This window comes from Prionailurus bengalensis, chromosome D1 (genome assembly GCF_016509475.1).
Source record: "Prionailurus bengalensis isolate Pbe53 chromosome D1, Fcat_Pben_1.1_paternal_pri, whole genome shotgun sequence".
Lineage (NCBI taxonomy): Eukaryota > Metazoa > Chordata > Mammalia > Carnivora > Felidae > Prionailurus > Prionailurus bengalensis.
Window position 1 is genome coordinate 53914619 of NC_057346.1, and position 19647 is coordinate 53934265.

At 37.8% G+C, this 19647-nt stretch overlaps 1 protein-coding gene across 1 annotated transcript in view; it reads left to right on the forward strand.

The window, feature by feature from the left end:
- NARS2 (asparaginyl-tRNA synthetase 2, mitochondrial) overlaps nucleotides 1–19647 on the forward strand; it is a 134768-nt gene that overhangs the window by 95844 nt on the left and 19277 nt on the right. The window contains exons 10-11 of the mRNA XM_043580121.1: nucleotides 8636–8702; nucleotides 10022–10159. Coding sequence (XP_043436056.1) covers nucleotides 8636–8702; nucleotides 10022–10159 — 205 coding nt within the window. The remainder of the gene's footprint in view (nucleotides 1–8635; nucleotides 8703–10021; nucleotides 10160–19647) is intronic.

A 19647-nucleotide genomic window follows, 5' to 3' on the forward strand; every position in this document is an offset into this window, starting at 1 on the left:
CAACCTCCATACTGTTTTCCACAGTGGCTGCACCAGTTGCATTCCCACCAATAGTGCACGAGGGTTCCTTTTTCTCCACATCTTTGCCAACACTTGTTTCATGTTTTGTTGATTTTAGCCTTTCTGACTGGTATGAGGTGATACCTCATTGTGGCTTTAATTTACATTTCTCTGATGATGAGTGATGTTGAGCATCTTTTCATGTATCTGTTGGCCATCTGTCTATATCTTCTTGAAGAAATGTCTGTGTCTTCTGCCCATTTTTTAATTGGACTATTTGTTTTTTTGGGTGTTGAGTTATATCAGTTTTTTATATATTATTAATACTAACCCTTTATTGGCTATGTCATTTGCAGATGTCTTCTTCTGTTCAATAGGTTATCCTTTAATTTTGTCGATTGTTTCCTTTGCTGTGCCAAAGCTTTTTATTTTAGTGTAGTCCCCGTAGTTTATTTTGGCCTTTGTTTCCCTTGCCCCAGGAGACATATCTAAAAAAGTGTTGCTGTGGTTGAGGTCAGAGAAATTGCTGCCTGTGCTCTCCTCTAGGAGTTTATAGTTTCAGGTCTCACATTTAGGTTCTTAATCTATTTTGAGTTTATTTTTGTGTATGGTGTAAGAATGTGGTCCAGTTTTATTCTTTTGCATGTAGGTGTCCACTTTTCTCAACACCATTTGTTGAAGAGACTGCCTTTTTCCCATTGGATATTCTTGCCTCCTTGCCAAAGATTATTTGACCATGCAATTGTATGTTTATTTCTGGGCTCTTTATCTGTTCCATTGATCTGTGTGTCTCTTTTTGTGCCAGTACTATACATTTTGATTACTGCAGCTTTGTAGTACCTCTTGAAATCTAGGATTGTGATACCTCCGGTTTTGTTCATCTTTTTCAAGATTGCTTTGGCTATTTGGGGTCTTTTGTGGTTCTATACAAGTTTTAGAATTGTTTGTTCTACTTCTGTAAAAAATACTATTGGTATTTTGATAGGGATTGCATTAAAATTGTAGATTACTTTGGATAGTATGGACATTTTAACAGTATTTGTTTTTTCCAATCCATGAGCGTGGAATATCTTTCCATTTGTGTCATCTAAAAAACCAACTTAGGGGCGCCTGGGTGGCGCAGTTGGTTAAGCGTCCGACTTCAGCCAGGTCACAATCTCGCGGTCTGTGAGTTCGAGCCCCGCGTCAGGCTCTGGGCTGATGGCTCGGAGCCTGGAGCCTGTTTCCGATTCTGTGTCTCCCTCTCTCTCTGCCCCTCCCCCGTTCATGCTCTGTCTCTCTCTCTGTCCCAAAAATAAATAAACGTTGAAAAAAAAATTTTTTAAAACCAACTTATAAAATACATACATGTAATGTCTGCCTATCACTTTTACTGTTTCAGTCTTTTTTTTTTTAATTTACCTTCAATTGCTCTAATCTGATAATATATTCTAAACCTGGTTTTTTGGTGACTTTTTTTAAATCTAAAGATCTGTGTTTTAAGTATAACACATACATTTTTTCTTCATTTCCACTATCCTATACAAGTAGTACTTGATATCAGACTGTTAATTCCACTAACCATACTAATCAGATAGGTTGTTCCATTTTACAGTTTATTATAAAACAAACACATACTTGATATGGAAAAAGCAATAAGCAATCTCTTCATAAATAATACAAATCATTTATATAAGTCTTAGTATTCGGTGTATTTAGTGTGTATAGGAGTTAAGTTTGGTACTCAGAAGACTAGAAAATTGTTTCTGAACGTAAGTTGGTATCATTCTTCACTTGCTGTCATTAGCTTTAGGAAGTTTTTGTTCTAAGAGAATAAAGAATTCAGCCTGTCCTGGAGAATGGTAATAAGAAAAACTTGGCATACTTGACTGAGCTGAGAATTTCAGATATCAGTGTAGACCTTCAGGCTACAAGTTAAAAGTGATGAGTCGTTGAGCCTGAATAAATAGCAAAACAACAGATGTAAGATCAGAAAAAGAGGAAATAGGAGCCCTATGATAGAGAATCGAAAGGCAGTGGAGTACAACTGAAAGCTTTTGAGGTTTTTTTTTTCTTTCACTTAAGTGTATATGGAGTATGTTAACTAACTGGAATTTAAATAAAAACTTGAAAAAAGGAAAAAAACAGTGTATATTGAATTCTCACAATGTGCCAGCCTTGTTCTAAAATCTGAAACAACTGTTTTAAAGCAGCAAACAAAGCAGATAAAATTCCCTTCCTTCATTGAGCTTACATTTCTGGGGAGGAAATAAGAAACAAGATAAATAAGTAAAACATACAGTCTGTGAGAATGAATAATACTAAGGGAGAAGAAACCCAGAGAAGAGAGAGAAGATAAGACAAAAAGAGTGAAGAGGTAGAAGTTTTGCTTAGTGTGACAGAGAAGATCTCACTGAGATGATTTTTGAGTAAAGAGTTAAAGAAACTAAGAGAACTAGCTATATGGATATGTGGAAAAAGAATATTCTAGGCAGAGGGAATAGCAAGTACAAAGGCCCTGAGGTTGGGCCATACCTGGTTTGTTCAAGTAATAATGAGGAGTGGATAAGGGAAAAGGATAACAGAAGACAAGGAAAGGTGGTGGGAGGTGGAAAATCATGTATAGCTTTTTAGGTCACTGTGAAGAGTTTGGGTTTTTGCTTGAGTAAGGTAAGGAAACCATCAAAAGGTTCTGTGCAGGACTGATAAGATCTGAATTGGATTTAATAGGATCACTCTGGCTACTGGGTGAGAACAGACTTCAGGGTGAGAGCCAGCACAAGAGTGAGAGCAGAAAACCAACCAGAAGATTATTAGAGTCATCTGGATGAGAGTACATGATGATTTAGACCATGTATTAGATTTATACAGAGAAACAAAACTGACATGATGTGTATATGTAAATATTTATTTTTAAGGAATCATCTCCTACAGTGTGGATCCTTGAGGAGTTCAAAATTTGATGGAGTAGTTCAGCAGGCTAGAGTCTCAGGGAAGAGTTACAGCTGGGAGTCCAAAGGCATTCTGCTGGCAGAATTCCCTCTTTCTTGGGAGAGACCAGTCTTTGTCCTATTAAAGCCTTCAACTAATTGGATGTGGCCCACACTGTGGAGAGTACTCTGCTTTACTCAGAGTCCACTGATTTAAATGTTAATCTCACCCAAAAACACCTTCACAGAAACATCCTGAATAATGTTTGAGCAAATATCTGAATACCATTGCCCAGCCAAGTTGACACATAAAATAACCATCATAGGCCAGGATGGTAGCAGTGGAGATAGTTTTTCTATTCTGGATATATTTTAAAGATAGAGCAAACAGGATGTGCTGAGAATATTCGGGAGAGAGAAAATAAGTCAAGAGTGACTTCAAACCTTTTGTCTTATACAGCTATAAAAATGGAGTTGCCGTTAACTGAGATTCGGAAAGTGGTATCCCCCTTGGGGGAAGTTGGGAGGAGGTATCAGGATCATCATCATCAGGTGTCATGTTAAGGCTGAGATTCTTTTCAGGTAGATGTTGGGTAGGCAGTTTCAGTGTACAGATCTGGAGCTTACAGAACACTTATGAACATTGCATATTGATAAAAGTAGTAAGTAAGCAGGTAGGAAAGAATTAATTTGGGCATCCGAAGGATCTGTGCTGGGGAGAGAAAACGAGAGAGAACATCTTATCTAGTGAATAAGATCTAAGATGGGAAAAAAATATCCACCTTTTATTGACTATTTGCTATGTGCCAGGTAATGATACACTTTACATACACCAGTAGTTCATTGTATCTTCACAACAACTCTGTGAATAGTTGTTACTGCCATTCTGTAGATGAAGAATCAACTCAGATTAGGCAAATAAAACATGAAATGGGGATTCAAACTCACTCGTCTGATTTCACAGCTCATGCTTTCAACCACTATGCTTCATGTTATTCAAAAGGGCACTGGAATTAATGCTAGAGTAGCTGTAGCTCCTTGCTGTCCTTATGACCGTCACATATCACTTAACTTGTGCTTTGGAGTCCAGGTCTGTAAAATACTGAGGTTGGGAAATGACCTTGTGGGCTATGTCCCATCAATCATTGCCAGCATCATCATCCATTCCACGGCACAAATCATGGTTGTGGTTTAAATGTATACCTGTGATGATTTGTTTAGTGTTTTCAACTCCATATGGTAGGGAGCTTGTTGATTTTGTTTACTGTTACAACACCCCCCGTGCTTAGTACCTCTAACAGGAACTCAGTAAATATTTATTGAATAATGGAATGAATGAGTAAATGAAATTTGCGCGACCATGGGACCGAGAGTATTCTTCTTTAGGCTAGGTCCTCTCCCTGAGGTTTCCTGTTAACATGTATCACTGTTTACTCTGGGCAGTGAATGCAATGAGCTATGGCTTAGAGGACCTGGATTCTAATTCTGGCTATACTTGTTATCAGCCATTAGTCAGCGGGTTAGTATTTTTCAACACATATTTATTGGCTACCTGCTATGAGTTAGGCACTATGCTAGTCATTAACAATTCAGTAGTGAATACAGGCAAGGATTGTTCCTTTTATGGAATTTAAAATCTAGAGCAAAAGATGAATAGTTAACTATTTGAATGATTATATAATTACAACTATGAACTTGGTTAATAGTAAATCTTTAATCATTTTGAACCTCAGTTTCCTCTTCTATAAAGTAATAACTTGTCAGTGCACCTGGGTGGCTCAGTCACTTGAGCATCCAACTCTTGGTTTTCAGCTCAGGTCATGATCTCACAGTTCTTGGGTTCAAGCCCCACCTCAGGCTCCATGCTAACCGTGCGGGGCCTGCTTGAGATTCTCTTTCTCCTTCTCTCTCTGCTCCTCCCCCACTTACACTCTCTTTCTCAAAATAAATAAACTTGAAAAAAAGTAATAACTTGTCTATCATACTGTTTAAAGGATCTAATGACCATACTGCTTAAACAGTGTGCCAGGCTAGATAACTTAAATAAAACTCCTGCTACAAAACATCTAAAAATGCTTGTTAAAAATTATACAAAAATTTTTAAATACACTATTGAATTCACTGGAAAGTAGGAGGAAGTTCCAGGAGCTAGAAATGAAGAGGGAACTGAACACCAGAGGGGTATACATAAATGACATGACGTAGAGTTTTCTCAAGGTGTGGAGTATATGCTAGATGGAGGGGGTGTTGCTAGCTTTTGAAACCAAAGATTTTAACAGCCATAAGAGGACATGAGAGTAGACCTAAGCATGATGAATTAGAATTGAGACACTCCCCAAAGTATACATACACATGCACACACACGCACACACAGAAGATACCATGTGACTTGTGTTCTTATGCATAAACAGATTTCATTGTATTCTTGGCCACTTGTTAGGATTGTTTTTTATGAAGATATATTATTTAAAGGTCTTGTGTAGTAATTGAATTTAGCCTTTACCAAGCAGAGATAGAATTCATTTATTTTATTCTTCTTTATAGCATTAAGGTTTTTTTAACAATAGAGTACTTACCTTCTTTTGCTCTTCGTTTATCTGTGAATTTGAGTCAAAGAATGCGAATAATTTTCTCTTAGCAGTTTTACTCCAACAGCTTCAGAATAATTTTCTTCATTCAACAATAAAAAATTTAAATATCAAGGTAGTTTGATACTGCATCATGCAATATCAGCGTCTGTTCCTCCTTCCTCAAAGTACTTTAGAAATAACTTCTGGGAAGAAGAACTATTATTCTCTGTACATACAAAAAAAAAAATTTTACTAGAGAGAGAGTTGATAAAGGCCACTAAGGATATCCAGTGTCAGAACTGTAATTTGAACTCAAAAGCTGTGCTTCAACTTAGGGTGTAGGGAGAGTGGGGCAGAAGATCCAGAATAACAAGAGATACTTACACAGAGAGTCATTTTCTTAAAATAATGTAGCAGTAACATATCACTGGCACAAAATCCTGGTGCTTCCCACTTAGCTCTTATATTTGTCAGTATAAGGAGTAGATCATCTCAAGCATTTGATGGAATAGAACAATAGAATGTCTAAGCAGGAAAGAATTGTAGACAATGTAGTCCAATACCCTTATTTTACAAGTAGAAATATTTAATTTTTTTTTTACTGGCTGTATAAAACATTACAGAAATTTATAAAATGTTTTCCTTAAGGTAAAGTGATTTACATAGTACCCAATAAGTGGTAGAGTCAGAGGGAGAACTCAGAGCCTATTGTGTTTGTTTTGATTGAGCATAATTAAACTCCCAAGTGTCCTAGGCATTATCTTAGTAGTTAAAAGCTTAGGCTCTGGAGTCAGCACATCAGTTTTACTATTTATTTGTGTGAGTGATTTTTGGCAACTTACTGTCCCCTCTAACCTTCTATTCCCCTTCTGTAAAATACTCATTTAAAAATTATTACTACCATCAACACCATCACCATTGTTACCTTAGAAATAACTTGTTATGTAATACTAGATTTTAATTTGAATAAATTTTTCATCTTGGAAAAATCATCAGAACAGCTTTGGAAGCTTCATTTGTGCTATATACATAACTCTTTCCAATTAGTTATTAGAGGTATGAACTTCATTTTTCCCTCAGTGAATAAGTTTGTGTTAAGTAAGTTACTTTTTGAACTCAAAGTCCTTCAGAAAATTTGTAGATCTTGGGGTTTTGTTTGGTTTGTTTTGGGGTTTGGGTGGAGGTGTTTTTGATGTTTTATTGTAGATTTTTGTTTTTAATCATCCAAAGTACTGTTGCAAATGGCATAGGGAAACTGACATTTTTGTTTACTACTAATAGGCATAAATTGGTAGAACACTATAAAAGGGAAGCAGAATCTTTGGCAGTATCAAAATATATAAAAACTGTAAATGTAAATACACATTGATCCAACAATTCTATTTTTTCCATATTCATAATTAATATGGAATTAATGTAGAATCATTTGTAATTGATGTATGTAGTCATGATTTCTAATAGTAAAAGATAGAAACAGCTGAAATGTCCATCAGTGGGTTAGTAGTTAAACTAATTAGGGTACAGCCACAAAATGGAATATTATGTAATAATTCAAAAAAATGAAGAAACTCTTTATATACTGATATGGAAAGATCTGCATGGCATATGATTGAGGAAAACAAGTGTATATGGCAGGTATACTGTGGCTGTCATCTGTTAAACAAGATTGTATATTAATATTTGCTAATAGGTGTATAAAACTCCTATTATACACAAGAAGGATACACAAGAAACCAATAACAGTGTTTGTATGTCAGGAGTGGAGCCAGGTAGCTATGAGACAGGAGATGTACGCTCTTTTAAACATAGTGATTTTTTTTTTTACTATGTTCATATATGGTTCATATATGGTAATACTAAGTTAAATTAAAACAAATGCTTGGCTTGACTTGCTTTAGACATGAGAGTTTCTTACTGAGATAACTAATGGTATTTTTCCTAATCAGTCTTACAACCCTTAGCATGTATTACAAAGCCCTGACTATGGCCTGAAAGACTCCATAAGATCTGACCTCTGACTGTCTCTCCTATCTAATTTCCTGACATTCCTCCCCTTGTTCACTATGCTACAGGCACACTGACCTTTTTGTTCCTTGAATGAGCCAAACTGTTCCTTCACTTCAGGCCTTTGTACTCACTGTTCCTTTTGCCTAGAATACTTCCCCTCAGATATTTGTATGGTTCATTTCCTTATGTCATGCAGGTCCCCAGCTCAGTGAGACTTTTCTTGGCCATCTTATTTAAAATAGTACCCCCAAGAGGTGCCTGGGTGGCTCAGTCAGTTAAGAGTCCAACTTTGGGTCAGGTCATGACCTCAACAGTTTGTGAGTTCAAGCCCCGCGTTGGGCCCTGTGCTGACACCCCAGAGCCTGGAGCCTGCTTCCAATTCTGTGTCTCCCTCTCTCTGCCCCTTCCCTGCTCACACTCTGTGTGTGTGTCTCTCTCTCTCAAAAATAGATAACATTAAAAAAAATTTTTGTTTAATAAAATAGCGTCCCCAAACATCCTTTGTCTTCTCACCTTGCTTTATTTTTCTTCACAGCTCCAATAGCACCCTGACATGATATTCTTTATGTTTATCTTTCTTCCCACCCACCATCCCCATCACACACCACACATCACACCACACACACACACACACACACACACACACACACACGAATATCTGCTCCATAAAGGCTTTGTTTTTATTTACTATTTTTCCAGTGCCTAGAATAATGCCTAGCACATAGTAGGTGCTCAATAAATGTATATTGTATGAATGAATGATGACTTTATGGAAAGACTTTTGCTCTTTCAACCTCAATATTTCATACCTTTTATTAGGGCATTGGCATAGCATGAATTCAGAGAAAATCTTTACTTGCTTAAGTGACTAGTTCCTCTGTGTACACTACAAGTAGATCAGGAATAGGATTATTGAATGGCTGTTTCTCTTCATACTGATCAGACTCTTGTACGATTAGATCAGCCTTAATTTCTGATTACTCAGTGATGATTTGTTTTTAATCATTCTTGATTACTCAATAACCACTTGGTACTCATTTGTGACCTCAAAGATTATATGGGAATAGGCCTTTTGTGGTTTTCAGATGGACTAATTAACAACATACCATTGCATTGACTTTTCTCTGCTTTTATCCTGTTCCTTTCCAGCATTTCTTATACTGAAGCAGTAGAGATCTTAAAGCGGGCATCTCAGAACTTCACCTTCACCCCAGAGGTAGTATTTTTATTTACATTTATATTAATACTTATACGTATCTTCCCCTGCTCTTGTCCTTAGTATCTGTCATTAACAATGCTGATGTGTGGCTCAGTCGGTAGAGCATTCAACCCTTAATCTCAGGGTCGTGAGTTCAAACCCCATGTTGGGAGTAGAGCTTACTTTAAAAAAAAAAAAAAAGAATTCTTTAAAATAATCTTATTTCTCTTATTAGCAGTGTTTAGTATTTGCTTATCTTTAGATTGGCCTTTTTTTGATGTTTGCTTAACCTTGTTGAAACAGTTAGAATAAATAATAATTTTGAAGTAGAATCCTATCCTTTATAATAGTCATGACTAAAGGGTTATAAAGAAGTTTCCCAAGTTTAGGAAGGTGAAAATCCTTTAAGAGAATGGTAACATATTCAGAGAGGTCACATGACTTATCAGTGGGCATGCACATAATGTTAGAGGTGAGTCTCCTTGTTCCTATGTCAGAGCTTCTTCTCTATAATTAAGGTATTGGCAGACAGTAGGAATAATATAATGTTAAGAATTTCTATAATGACTCTATCTTCAAACTATTCCATATACTGTTCCTATCCCCAGTCCAGTCAGATCCTCTTATGAGTTATAATAGTTACGCCTGTTATATTTATAATCAGTTAATTTGTATAATTTTTTATTTAATATTTGTCTCCTACCCTGGTAGCTTCATGAAGTCGGGGATTCTGTTTTTCTCACCACTATGTTCAGTATCTAGCTAGCATGGTACCCGGGATTTAATAGGCACATTAGTATTTGTTGAATGAATAGATAGACAGTGTTATTAAATATTCATCAGAACATCTGATATATGAATTGACTCTTTTATTAAAAAAAATTCACTGAGAGAAGCCACCTAGCCAGAGATAGACTGAATATTAGGAATATTATCTTTCATCATTTAATTTCCTGTGACTTAGGAACAGTAACCATAGAAGAAGCTGTAGGCGATATTAATAAAAGCCATGATTTTGAAGTCCGTTTTTACACACTGTGGGAAGTGTACTTAATTTTCTTGCAGATGCGATTCATCTGCTAAATGCCGCTCCCCAAGATGGGGGACAGAAAGCATAGTGTTTATCTACTGGTTTCAGTTTTCATCTCTCCAGGCCTTCGGATGTTCTCATAACACACCTCTCTGTTTCACTTATCTGTGTAACCTCAGCAGACAGCTCCACACATCACTGATACACAGAGGAAGCCCTTGGAACTGATACAGGTTATTTTTGGGTACTGCATTGTGTATTTCAGCTTTGTCTTCTCCTTTGATAACTTCTTTTTTTCTCACTACAGTGGGGTGTTGATCTACATACTGAACATGAAAAGTACCTGGTGAAACACTGTGGCAACATACCAGTCTTCGTCATTAATTATCCATTAGCACTCAAGCCTTTCTACATGAGGGATAATGAAGATGGCCCTCAGCACACAGTAAGAAAGATCACTAAATAAATCAGGGTTGGTCATCTCAGAGTCTGGGCTTTTCCCTTGATTTAATTTCATTTATCTTTTGGCATATTTTACAAAATTATATCCATCACTTGACATGTCTTAAAGTAATAAAATTTCTCAAAGCACCTCTAAAAAAAAGTGTTCCTACAGAAGATCTCAGTGTTCTATAAACATATTTCCTCCTCTCTGTCGCGTTATGTCCTTCTTAGTTTAGCAGATGCAAATGTAAATGTGTTTTTTTGTTTTTTTGTTTTCTTTTGTTTTTTTAAGTAATTGAGAGGAAGTGGCCCAGAGCAGTGTTGAACAGTGGCAGGTCTACTGTCACGTAAAATACCGATAAGGAGACTGAGGGGCGGAGGGATGCGGGTAAGAAAGGAAAGCAGTGGTATGATCAGACGGAGGAAGAGCTTCCTTGGCAGAGCAGGAGGCTCAGAGTGCTTTGGTTTGTCTGTCATACAGAAATGGTGAGGCTGAATCTGGAGGGATCCGAGAGGGCCGGGCAGATTCTCCTGTCACTCCTCTTCTGACTGTCTCTTCTCTGTCTTTTCTCTGTCTCTTTCTCTGCTTTTGCCTCTCCTGTGCTTTGTCCTTTTTTCACCCTTAACTTTCATTGCTTTTTTATTCTTCTGGTTTACTTTTTCCTTTTTTTCGTTTTTTTTGTGTGTGTGTGTCTTTATCCCACTCTAACAAAATTAGCCGTAATATAAAATAAGAATATATTTTAATCTTTAAATACTTCTTGAATAGTTAAATACTTAATATCATTAATGGTAAAAGTCTGTGAGACAAATAAATTATGTTTACCTCACAAAAGGTGTAAGACCTAAACTTTGCTATAGGGGGTTTTCACTTGTCTCTAGATAAATACCAATAGAAAAATTATATCAGGGCCCACCAGTAAATAAAATGCCTTCATCTTAGGAATACAAGGTTCTCTATTTGAATGTATTACCTGTTTTCTCTATATATTATAGTATTAGTAAAATAGCATTAGCCATCGATTAATAGATTCCTATCAGGGGACACTACATCTCATCTCTAACTTGCCAAGAAACTTATTTCTCCCACTTTACAGATGAGAAGCTGGGGTTCAGGGACATCGATTGCACCTCCCATGCCTGCATAGGCAGCGAATGACAGAGTTGGTGATCAGATCTGACTCCCTCTGGCTCTGAAGTCTGTGTTCTTTCCTACTCTGTCATACTACCTCAAAGCCATAAATATAAAATTACATTGATTTTACGCATCCCACCTTTTCACACAACGTTATCCAAAACCAGTGAGCGCACAGTTGATTTATGATTCTTATTTTCTCTTCTCCCTACCAACCTTCTGGTATAATTGATTATGAGAGAGGAATTGGCCCACAGGTCAGCAGCAAAAAATAGGAGAGACTAGGACATAGATTACCCAGTCCTAAAAAATTCAGTATTGAGCCTACGTCACAAAACAGAACTGCGTCCATATGTGTTGGCTTTTTTATCACTCTATCCCATCCTGCTTCCACCTCGCCACTACCCCCACCCCCATACACACACCATGTAGTGTTTGCATGTAACTTCCTCACATTCAGCACTTCTCAGACATTCAGTTGTGCACTTCTTAAATACTCCTTCTCTCTATTATAATAATAATGTGGCATGGTGACTGCTGGTGACTACACTTGTTGTGGTGAGCATTGAGTAATGTATTTCATTGTTGAGTCACTGTTGTCCACCTGAAACTTATACATTGTATGTCAACTATACTTCAATGATTTAAAAATGAATTCAAAGTTTTTTAATTAATAACTTTGCCACTTTATAGACTTTCCTGGGTTACCCAGTCACCTTGAGCCTTCCTCTTCTGAATTTCTGTAGCATGTAAAGAATTAGTAAAACTGGTAACGTTGTGTCTATTTTTTGTACTCTCTGTATTGGTTTTCCTTTCTCAAATGAAACTCTTCTCAGGATGGGAATAAGTTTCTTATAGCCACCATGGCTTCTACTACTCATTCTTCATTCCCTCTAACTGTGACTTCCACACCTGTCGTACCACTGAAGCAGCTCTTTCTAGGGTCAGTAATAACTGTCATGTTATTAAATCCACAGACTTTAAAAGTCTTAATTTTTACTTTACCTCTCGGCATTACTCAGCACTAATGGCTTTCTTATTTTGAAATTTTTCTCCTCCCTTGGCTCCTGTGACATTGCATTCTCCCAGTTTTCCTCTGTTCTCAGTGGTTTATTCTTTCTCAGTCTCTTATATAGGTTTGTCCTCTTCCATCGATCCAGTGGATGATGGGATTCCTCAGGGCTCCATCATAGATCTTTTTTCTCCTCGGGTGATTTCATCTGTACTCACAGCTTAATATTTATTTTCAGACAACTCAGACAGTCCTGTCTCTAATCCATACTTCTGCTCTGAGCTCTTACTGCCATTTATATATCTCAGAGGCATCTCAGCAAATCTAAAACTTACCCACGATTTCTACTCTTCTCCCCTCCTCCCACCAAATTTGACCTTCTTTCAATGTTCCCTGCCATCTAAGCAAGCCATATACCAGCCTCGTCTTTGAAATCTTCCTCATTTCCCATATTCAAGCTGTTATGAAGTTGTCATTTTTATACTTTTAAATAAATCTCAAATCCATCCGCTTCTCCTCATTTCCACTTTTACCTTTTTAGATTAAGGTACCATCATCTCTTGCCTGGTTTATTTCAGAAGCTTCCTGACTGGTCCTCCTGTGTCCACTTCTTCCTCCTCTGAATCATTTCTCCCCATTTCAGTGTAGGCTTTTAGAAAATGTGTATCTGGTCATGTTATCTCCCCTCTTAAAACCATTCAGTGGCCTCCCGTTGCTTTTTGTACCAAAGTCAGAATCCTTTCTTTGGCCCCTAGGCCCAGTATCATCTGGCTGCTCCTGTCTCTCTTGCCTGATGTACTGTGCTGCTCCCCTTTGCTATTTCTGCTACATTCACATCACCCTTCCATGTCTTCAGACATGTACTGCTTTCTCTCATCATGGTATCTTTGCACAGTGTTCCCTCAATCTAGAACAATTTTCTTTACCTAAGTAATTTTGCTATTTCTCCAAATCTCCTTTCAGTCATCATTTCCCCAGAGAAACCTTCCATGGCCCTCCAGACTGAGTCAGAGACCACTGTTAGACACTACAATGGTACCAGATTAAATTTCAGACCCAGAGCTACTAACTCTTCTTTTTCTTTTTAATTTTTTTTTACATTTATTTTTGAGAGAGAGAGAGAGAGAGAGAGAGCGAGCGAGCACACAAGCAAGGGAGGGGCAGAGAGAGAAGGAGACACAGAATCTGAAGCAGGCTCCAGGCTCCGAGCTATCTGCACAGAGCTGGATGCGGGGCTCAAACTCACAAACCGTGAGATTATGACCTGAGCCGAAGTCGGACACTCAACCGACTGAGCCACCCAGGCGCCCCAGAGCTACTAACACTTAATTTATCATAATCCTTAACACAGTTGTAATTTTACATTTATTTTTATGACTGTTTAATTAACGACTCTTCTTCATGCCACAGGACTCGTGGACCTCCTTTTCACTCATTGTTGTATCCGTAGTACCTAGCATAATGCCTAGAGCGTCACAGGCACTTGATACCTATTTGGTGATAGATTGGGTATTGGGCAGATGGATGAATTGACCCCGACACAGTTGTAGACACACAGTGGAGAAGTAGTGAGTGAGTGACTTCATTTGCTGAGGAAACTTCTGGGAAGCCAAAGAACAGCTTTTCTCTAAACCTCTAGAGTGACGGTGACATATTGTATAAAGGAAAGTCCAGTGGCTTTAGAATCACTCTTAGGTTCAAGTCCCAGGTCTGTGTGTTATAGGCCATGTGATCTTAAGTAAACCACCTAATTTCTTTGAATCTTAGTTTCCCCATCCATAAAAAATAAGATGATAATCTTATTCCAGCCTTGTGAAGATTAAATTAGATAATCTAAGAAAAATATCTAGCACACTGTTTGGGGTGGCAGGTAGTCAGTAAGTGCAAAGCTCTCTTTCCTTCTAAATTTTGATACAATCTTTATTGTGATAAAGCACAGTAATGTTAAAATAATGTGTTTTGCAACATCAAACATGCTCTTACACAAGATTCTTTAAAAAGCCATTCTCTGATAGACTGCAGTCACAAACATTTCTTCCCTTATGACAAGTCTCTCTAATAATGTGGTCTCACAGTTTGAAAACTGAAAGTATTATAATGGTATTTTAGTGTCCTCGTATAATTTAGACAGTACTGTAATATATAGCTTCTCAGAGCTAAATTATTAAAGCATAATGTAGTTAAACTATATATATATATTAGACATAGATTATAATGTTGATTTATTAACATCTAGATTTCAACCCACTTGTATAGGGTACCTGCTTTCATCCCCTACTTTATTTTTTTCAATGGTGAATGAACAGGCTTTGGGCCAAATAACTAAGTTCTGTGTTTCTTTTAGTTGGGCTATAATAACAGGTTGTGGGCAGGGTTGCAAGAGTTTCTGCACTGGGTGCAATGCAATGTAAAAAATTCAGACAGACATGTTTCATAGGTTGCCGTCCCTGGGGAATCAAAAGAGAAGGGTAGAGAAACGTTTAGCCTGCATCTGTAACATTTGACCAGAGGTCATAAATAGTACAATTGTGTATTTTTCCAGTTGTTGTTCCTTTTTCTTTCTTTTCACCCCTTCCCCACCCCCTCCAAAAAACGAAAAATGAAGATAGGCACTATTATTATAATGAAAAGTACACTGGACTAAGGAGTTAATAGTGCTGGGCTTGAAATCCAGCTATCTTACTAGTTAGCTATATGACCTCAGTCAAGTCTGTCCAGTCTCTGAGCCTCACTTTCTCCCTCTGTAAAATCAGAGAATTGGATTAGATGACTCCACTGTACTAAACAGCTTTAAGATCATCTGTTTTCAAGTAGCATAAGTTTTTCCCCACTTGGATATATACGAATAACTTGTAAATTAGTAAATATATTTGCTAATTTGAAGGACACAGATCATGGGCCTAAATAAAATGAATCAAACAGGCAAAGTGCTGTATTTCCCTGGATCTGGGTCCCTAAGTAAGGCCTCCAAAGACCAGTGCCAAGTATTCAGTTAGGGAAATGGCTTTGCAGAGAAGAGGATCTTTTCATTCCAGCCATTGTGATCAGGAGAAGGTAACTGCCCAGCAGTCCCTGGTGAGATGCCAAGATCACCGGGTAATGTTCTAATTTTTTAAATTGTATCAGTATTACTTAGCAAATCACAAAAACTTAAGCATTAGTGGGCATTCAGTAAAGTACATACTGTGAAGTTGACTTGGAAGGAGTAATAGTCAACCAAAGGATATCTAATGAATTCCCCTGGCTGGTGTTAATTAACCAACCTCCATCAAACCAGCAGAAATAGCAATGAAGGGAATGGCTAATTTTTCTCATATCTAGGACTAATGACTGTCCAGGGCATTTATGTCAAACTCAAAAGTATGCATTTTATTCCATCTAAAATGCCCCCAGACCAGCTAGCCATTTACTAGGCAAAGTCCATTTTTGGCATTGCTACCTGCAGCCCATTTGAATCTTTACACCATCTCATCTGGAAGGCTCTCTTTCCTACCTGTGCCTCTTTGTTTTTAGGGCACAATACTGTCTGTCAGCAGTGAGAACAAAAGTTCATAGAGGCTGAAACCACAAACAGGTTTCCTGTGGTTTGTGGAACATTCTTCTTCTCTTGATAATAATACGTAATGTTCCTCCATTGTTGGTAGCAGCCTATGAGAAACTGAATAGGGAGGTGTTCAATTTGTGTTTTTCATTAATAGTTAAAAATACTGAGGTAGGAAGAAAGGTAGCAGAGGAAGGGATATTAAACTCCCCCCCCCCCCCGAAATTAGCATAGAAAAGGTAATGTATTAAAGGCCTTACTCCTGTCTAGCCTAGTTTGTTTTTTAATTCAAGGTCTGCATTTTATTTTCAGTATATTGATTGAAATCAAAGAGTAAGAGTCAAAGGGAGTGTCATAAATAGAGACCAGGGCTTGTGGAGCTTGAACACCAGCACAAACTATTTCTAGACAGTGTGCTGCCGCAGCTGTGGGACTTAAACCAAATAAAAACTCACGTACAGTGGAGGAGGATGTGTCCAGCAGCATTCTGGCCTAGAAGATGTGTCCAAAGTGGAATAAGTTTTGTTTAGGACTAAGGAAGTTAGCTAAGAAGGTAGTACAATCATTTGTAGCCTTCATTGTTACCATGTAGGAGAGTGAAAGTTCAGCAGAACTAAAATCTTTCCACTTCTTTCAAGTCTGCCGAAGGTGCATAGGAACAGAAGTGCTCACATTTGGTCAAATTTGTGAATTAAGAGGACTTTCTATTGTGTAGCCTAATTTTCACTTTCCCTAATGAAGGGCAGGATTGCTTGGCCCTAGCTCTGTAAGCGAGCCTCAGTCTCCCATAAACCACAGACATGCCAGCCCATAAAGGCAAATTGTAATCACCAGCTAATGTTCTAGGCAACTTGCTTGTTTCCAGCCTGTTTGCACTCTAACCCCCTACCACCCTTCACTTGGCAAACACACAGCCAAGTTTTTCTCATTAGTTCTTAAGGAATTTGTGTGATTCCCTCCATGTTTTACAATTTGTGCACCTTTATGTCATGATTTATATTATATCTGTATGTTCCCTTTACCTCCACTAGATCCCTGGAAAGACCCTAGTTTCTATAGTAATTAGCTCAGTAGTTACCAGGGGGAGACACAAGATAGAAGAATCCTTCCGGGAACCTCAACCCTAACTAAAAGGTATGGAAATTTGAAGGGGTTGTGTTAGTAATCTTTAGGGAATGCAGTATTTTTTATATCATATCAGAAGAAAGTGCAGCTGTGTGTATACCAAATGTAAATGTCTTTGTTTATAGTTGAGGAATACTTTGCTCTATTATATCTTCTCAGAAAGTGTGTAGAATCTCTTAGATGGGAGGATATCATGATAAAAGGAAAGCAGGAAGTATAATAATCTGACAGGGTCAAAAGGAAACTAAGCATATAGAAGAAGAGAAGGGAAGAAGGTTATATGGAGGAAGAAGAGAAAACAAGGCCTTTGTGGAGCTTTCTTTACAAAGAGATGAATCTGTCCTTGATAAAAAAGAAACGGCACCCTTTGGTCTTGGAACATCCACGAGGCATTGTGAAGGAATGCCTTACTCAAAAGGTACATCTCTCTTAAGAGGAGAAGCAGCTTTACTCTTTGTCAAGAAAACATAACGTGAAATTCATCCACCTGGAGGTGTGAATTTTCAGACCATCCAAAGAATGGACGTAGATGATGTATGTATTCCCTTCATGTCACAAAATTAGGAGTGATATGGGACTTGATCCAGAGGTCTTCTAAAATTTTTATTCAATTAAAATAGGCTATTTTGTTAAGTTCTTTCCTATTCTGATAAGTTCTTTCCTTTTGCTTGATACGTTCCTCTCCCAGAGTAGAGTGGAAGAAAATAGGAGAACTGCTATTCTGACCTTAATTATAGCTAACAATGAGGATTTGGTTGGGAGAGTGGAAGTGGAAGGTGAAGGAGAGGGGAGGAAACAAGGTAAACTTTTCTAATGTACATAAGTAGTTGCCACTTCTCCCAGGATTGTACTTCCCTGCTCCATCAGCATGAGTTATGTGACTTGTATTGGCCAAAGAATAGTGAGCAAACGTGATCTACATGCATTACTCCTCGACAAATGCTTTAATACATAGTTGTCTGTGCTTTTTTTCCATCTGCCCAGTCAGCAATACCTCATAAAGAGGACTTTTTTTTTTTTTTTTTTAAATCAGCTTCAAGCCAGGATGGACATGTAGCATAAGTTTAAAAAGTCCAATTCACTGTTGTAAAGCATTGGTTCTCAGTCAGGTGTTACTCTGTTTCGTCTCCCTACCCCCAACCCCCTACTCGCATGCAGGAGACATTTAGCAATGTCTGGCAACATTTCTGGTTGTCAGAACTAGGGCAGTGCAATTGGCATCTGGTGGAGAGAGGGCAGGTATGCTGTAAATATCCCACAACGCACAGGACAGACCCTCACAACAAAATTATCTGGCCAAAAATATCACTAATGCTGAGATTGAGAAGCCCTGTTGTAAACTTCTGGGATTGTTTATTACTAGGTTATTAGCATAATCGAACCTGTCCTGACTAATACAGCAACTACCACATTAATTTTATAATAGCTAATGTGGAAATAACTGGGCTTAACCAGTTGGATGCCTTCTTTATTAGGAAGACAGGTTTAAAGAAATCCAGGGGGGGAAATGTAGATATTGTACTATGGCATAAGATTTTGAAGGTGGTTCAAAAGATTCAGAAGCTACCAGTTCTACAACTATTACTGTGCAGTTGCAAATATTCTAGATAAGCAAAAATTAAACAGAAAGGTCTAAAACCAGTATGGTTTCTCCAATGAACTCAAATATTAAAATAAAGGAGGTTTTTAATCAAAGATAAATATGCGTCTTCCATGGTCCTCTAAAAATAATATATATTTTTTAAATTTTTTAATGTTTATTTATTCTTGAGAGAAAGAGAGACAGAACATGAGTGGGGGGAGGGGGAGAGAGAGAGGGAGACACAGAATCAGCAGCAGGCTCCAGGCTCCGAGCTGTCAGCACAGAACCCGACGCAGTGCTGGAACTCCCAAACTGAGATATCATGACCTGAGTTGAAGTCAGACGCTCAACTGATTGAGCCACCCAGATATCCTCTGAAAATAATATTGAAAAAAACTAAGGTTCAAAATTAACATAATTGAGACCCACAGAAAGTGCTAAGATTTACAAAGGTTTTTTTTTTTTTTTACTTGTTTTAGTTGCATTAGCAGTAAGACCAAGCAGGAAATGAGTTTCTTGTTTGATTCTTATGAATGGATAGAGAAAGCAGAACTACTCCTTCCCTCGTCATTGGCCACCAGCCCCAGCTGGACTGTTATTTCTTGTTCTTCCATGATAGCTGATTCTCCAGCATCTTTTTTTTTTTTTTTTTTTTTTTTGAGGCAGTAGACCTTTATAGCTCTGGCTTTTAAAGCTTTGCCTACACTAAAAGTACCAGAAGAAATTACTGCTTACCTTTGTGGCTTGGAATTGCCTCAACTTCAAAACCTTGCAGAGATACCTGGGTGGTTCAATTAGTTGAGCTTCTGAGTTTTGGTTTTGGCTCAGGTCATGATCTCATCGGGAGATCGGCCCCCACATTGGACTCCATGCTGCCAGCACAGAGCCTGCTTGGGATTCTCTCTTTCGCTCTCTGCCCCTCCCCCACTCACGTGCACACATGCACACACTCATGCTCTCTCTCAAAATAAATAAATAAACTTAAAAATAAAAAATAAAATCCTTGGAAATGATAGATTTTTTTTTTTTTCAACGTTTATTTATTTTTGGGACAGAGAGAGACAGAGCATGAACGGGGGAGGGGCAGAGAGAGA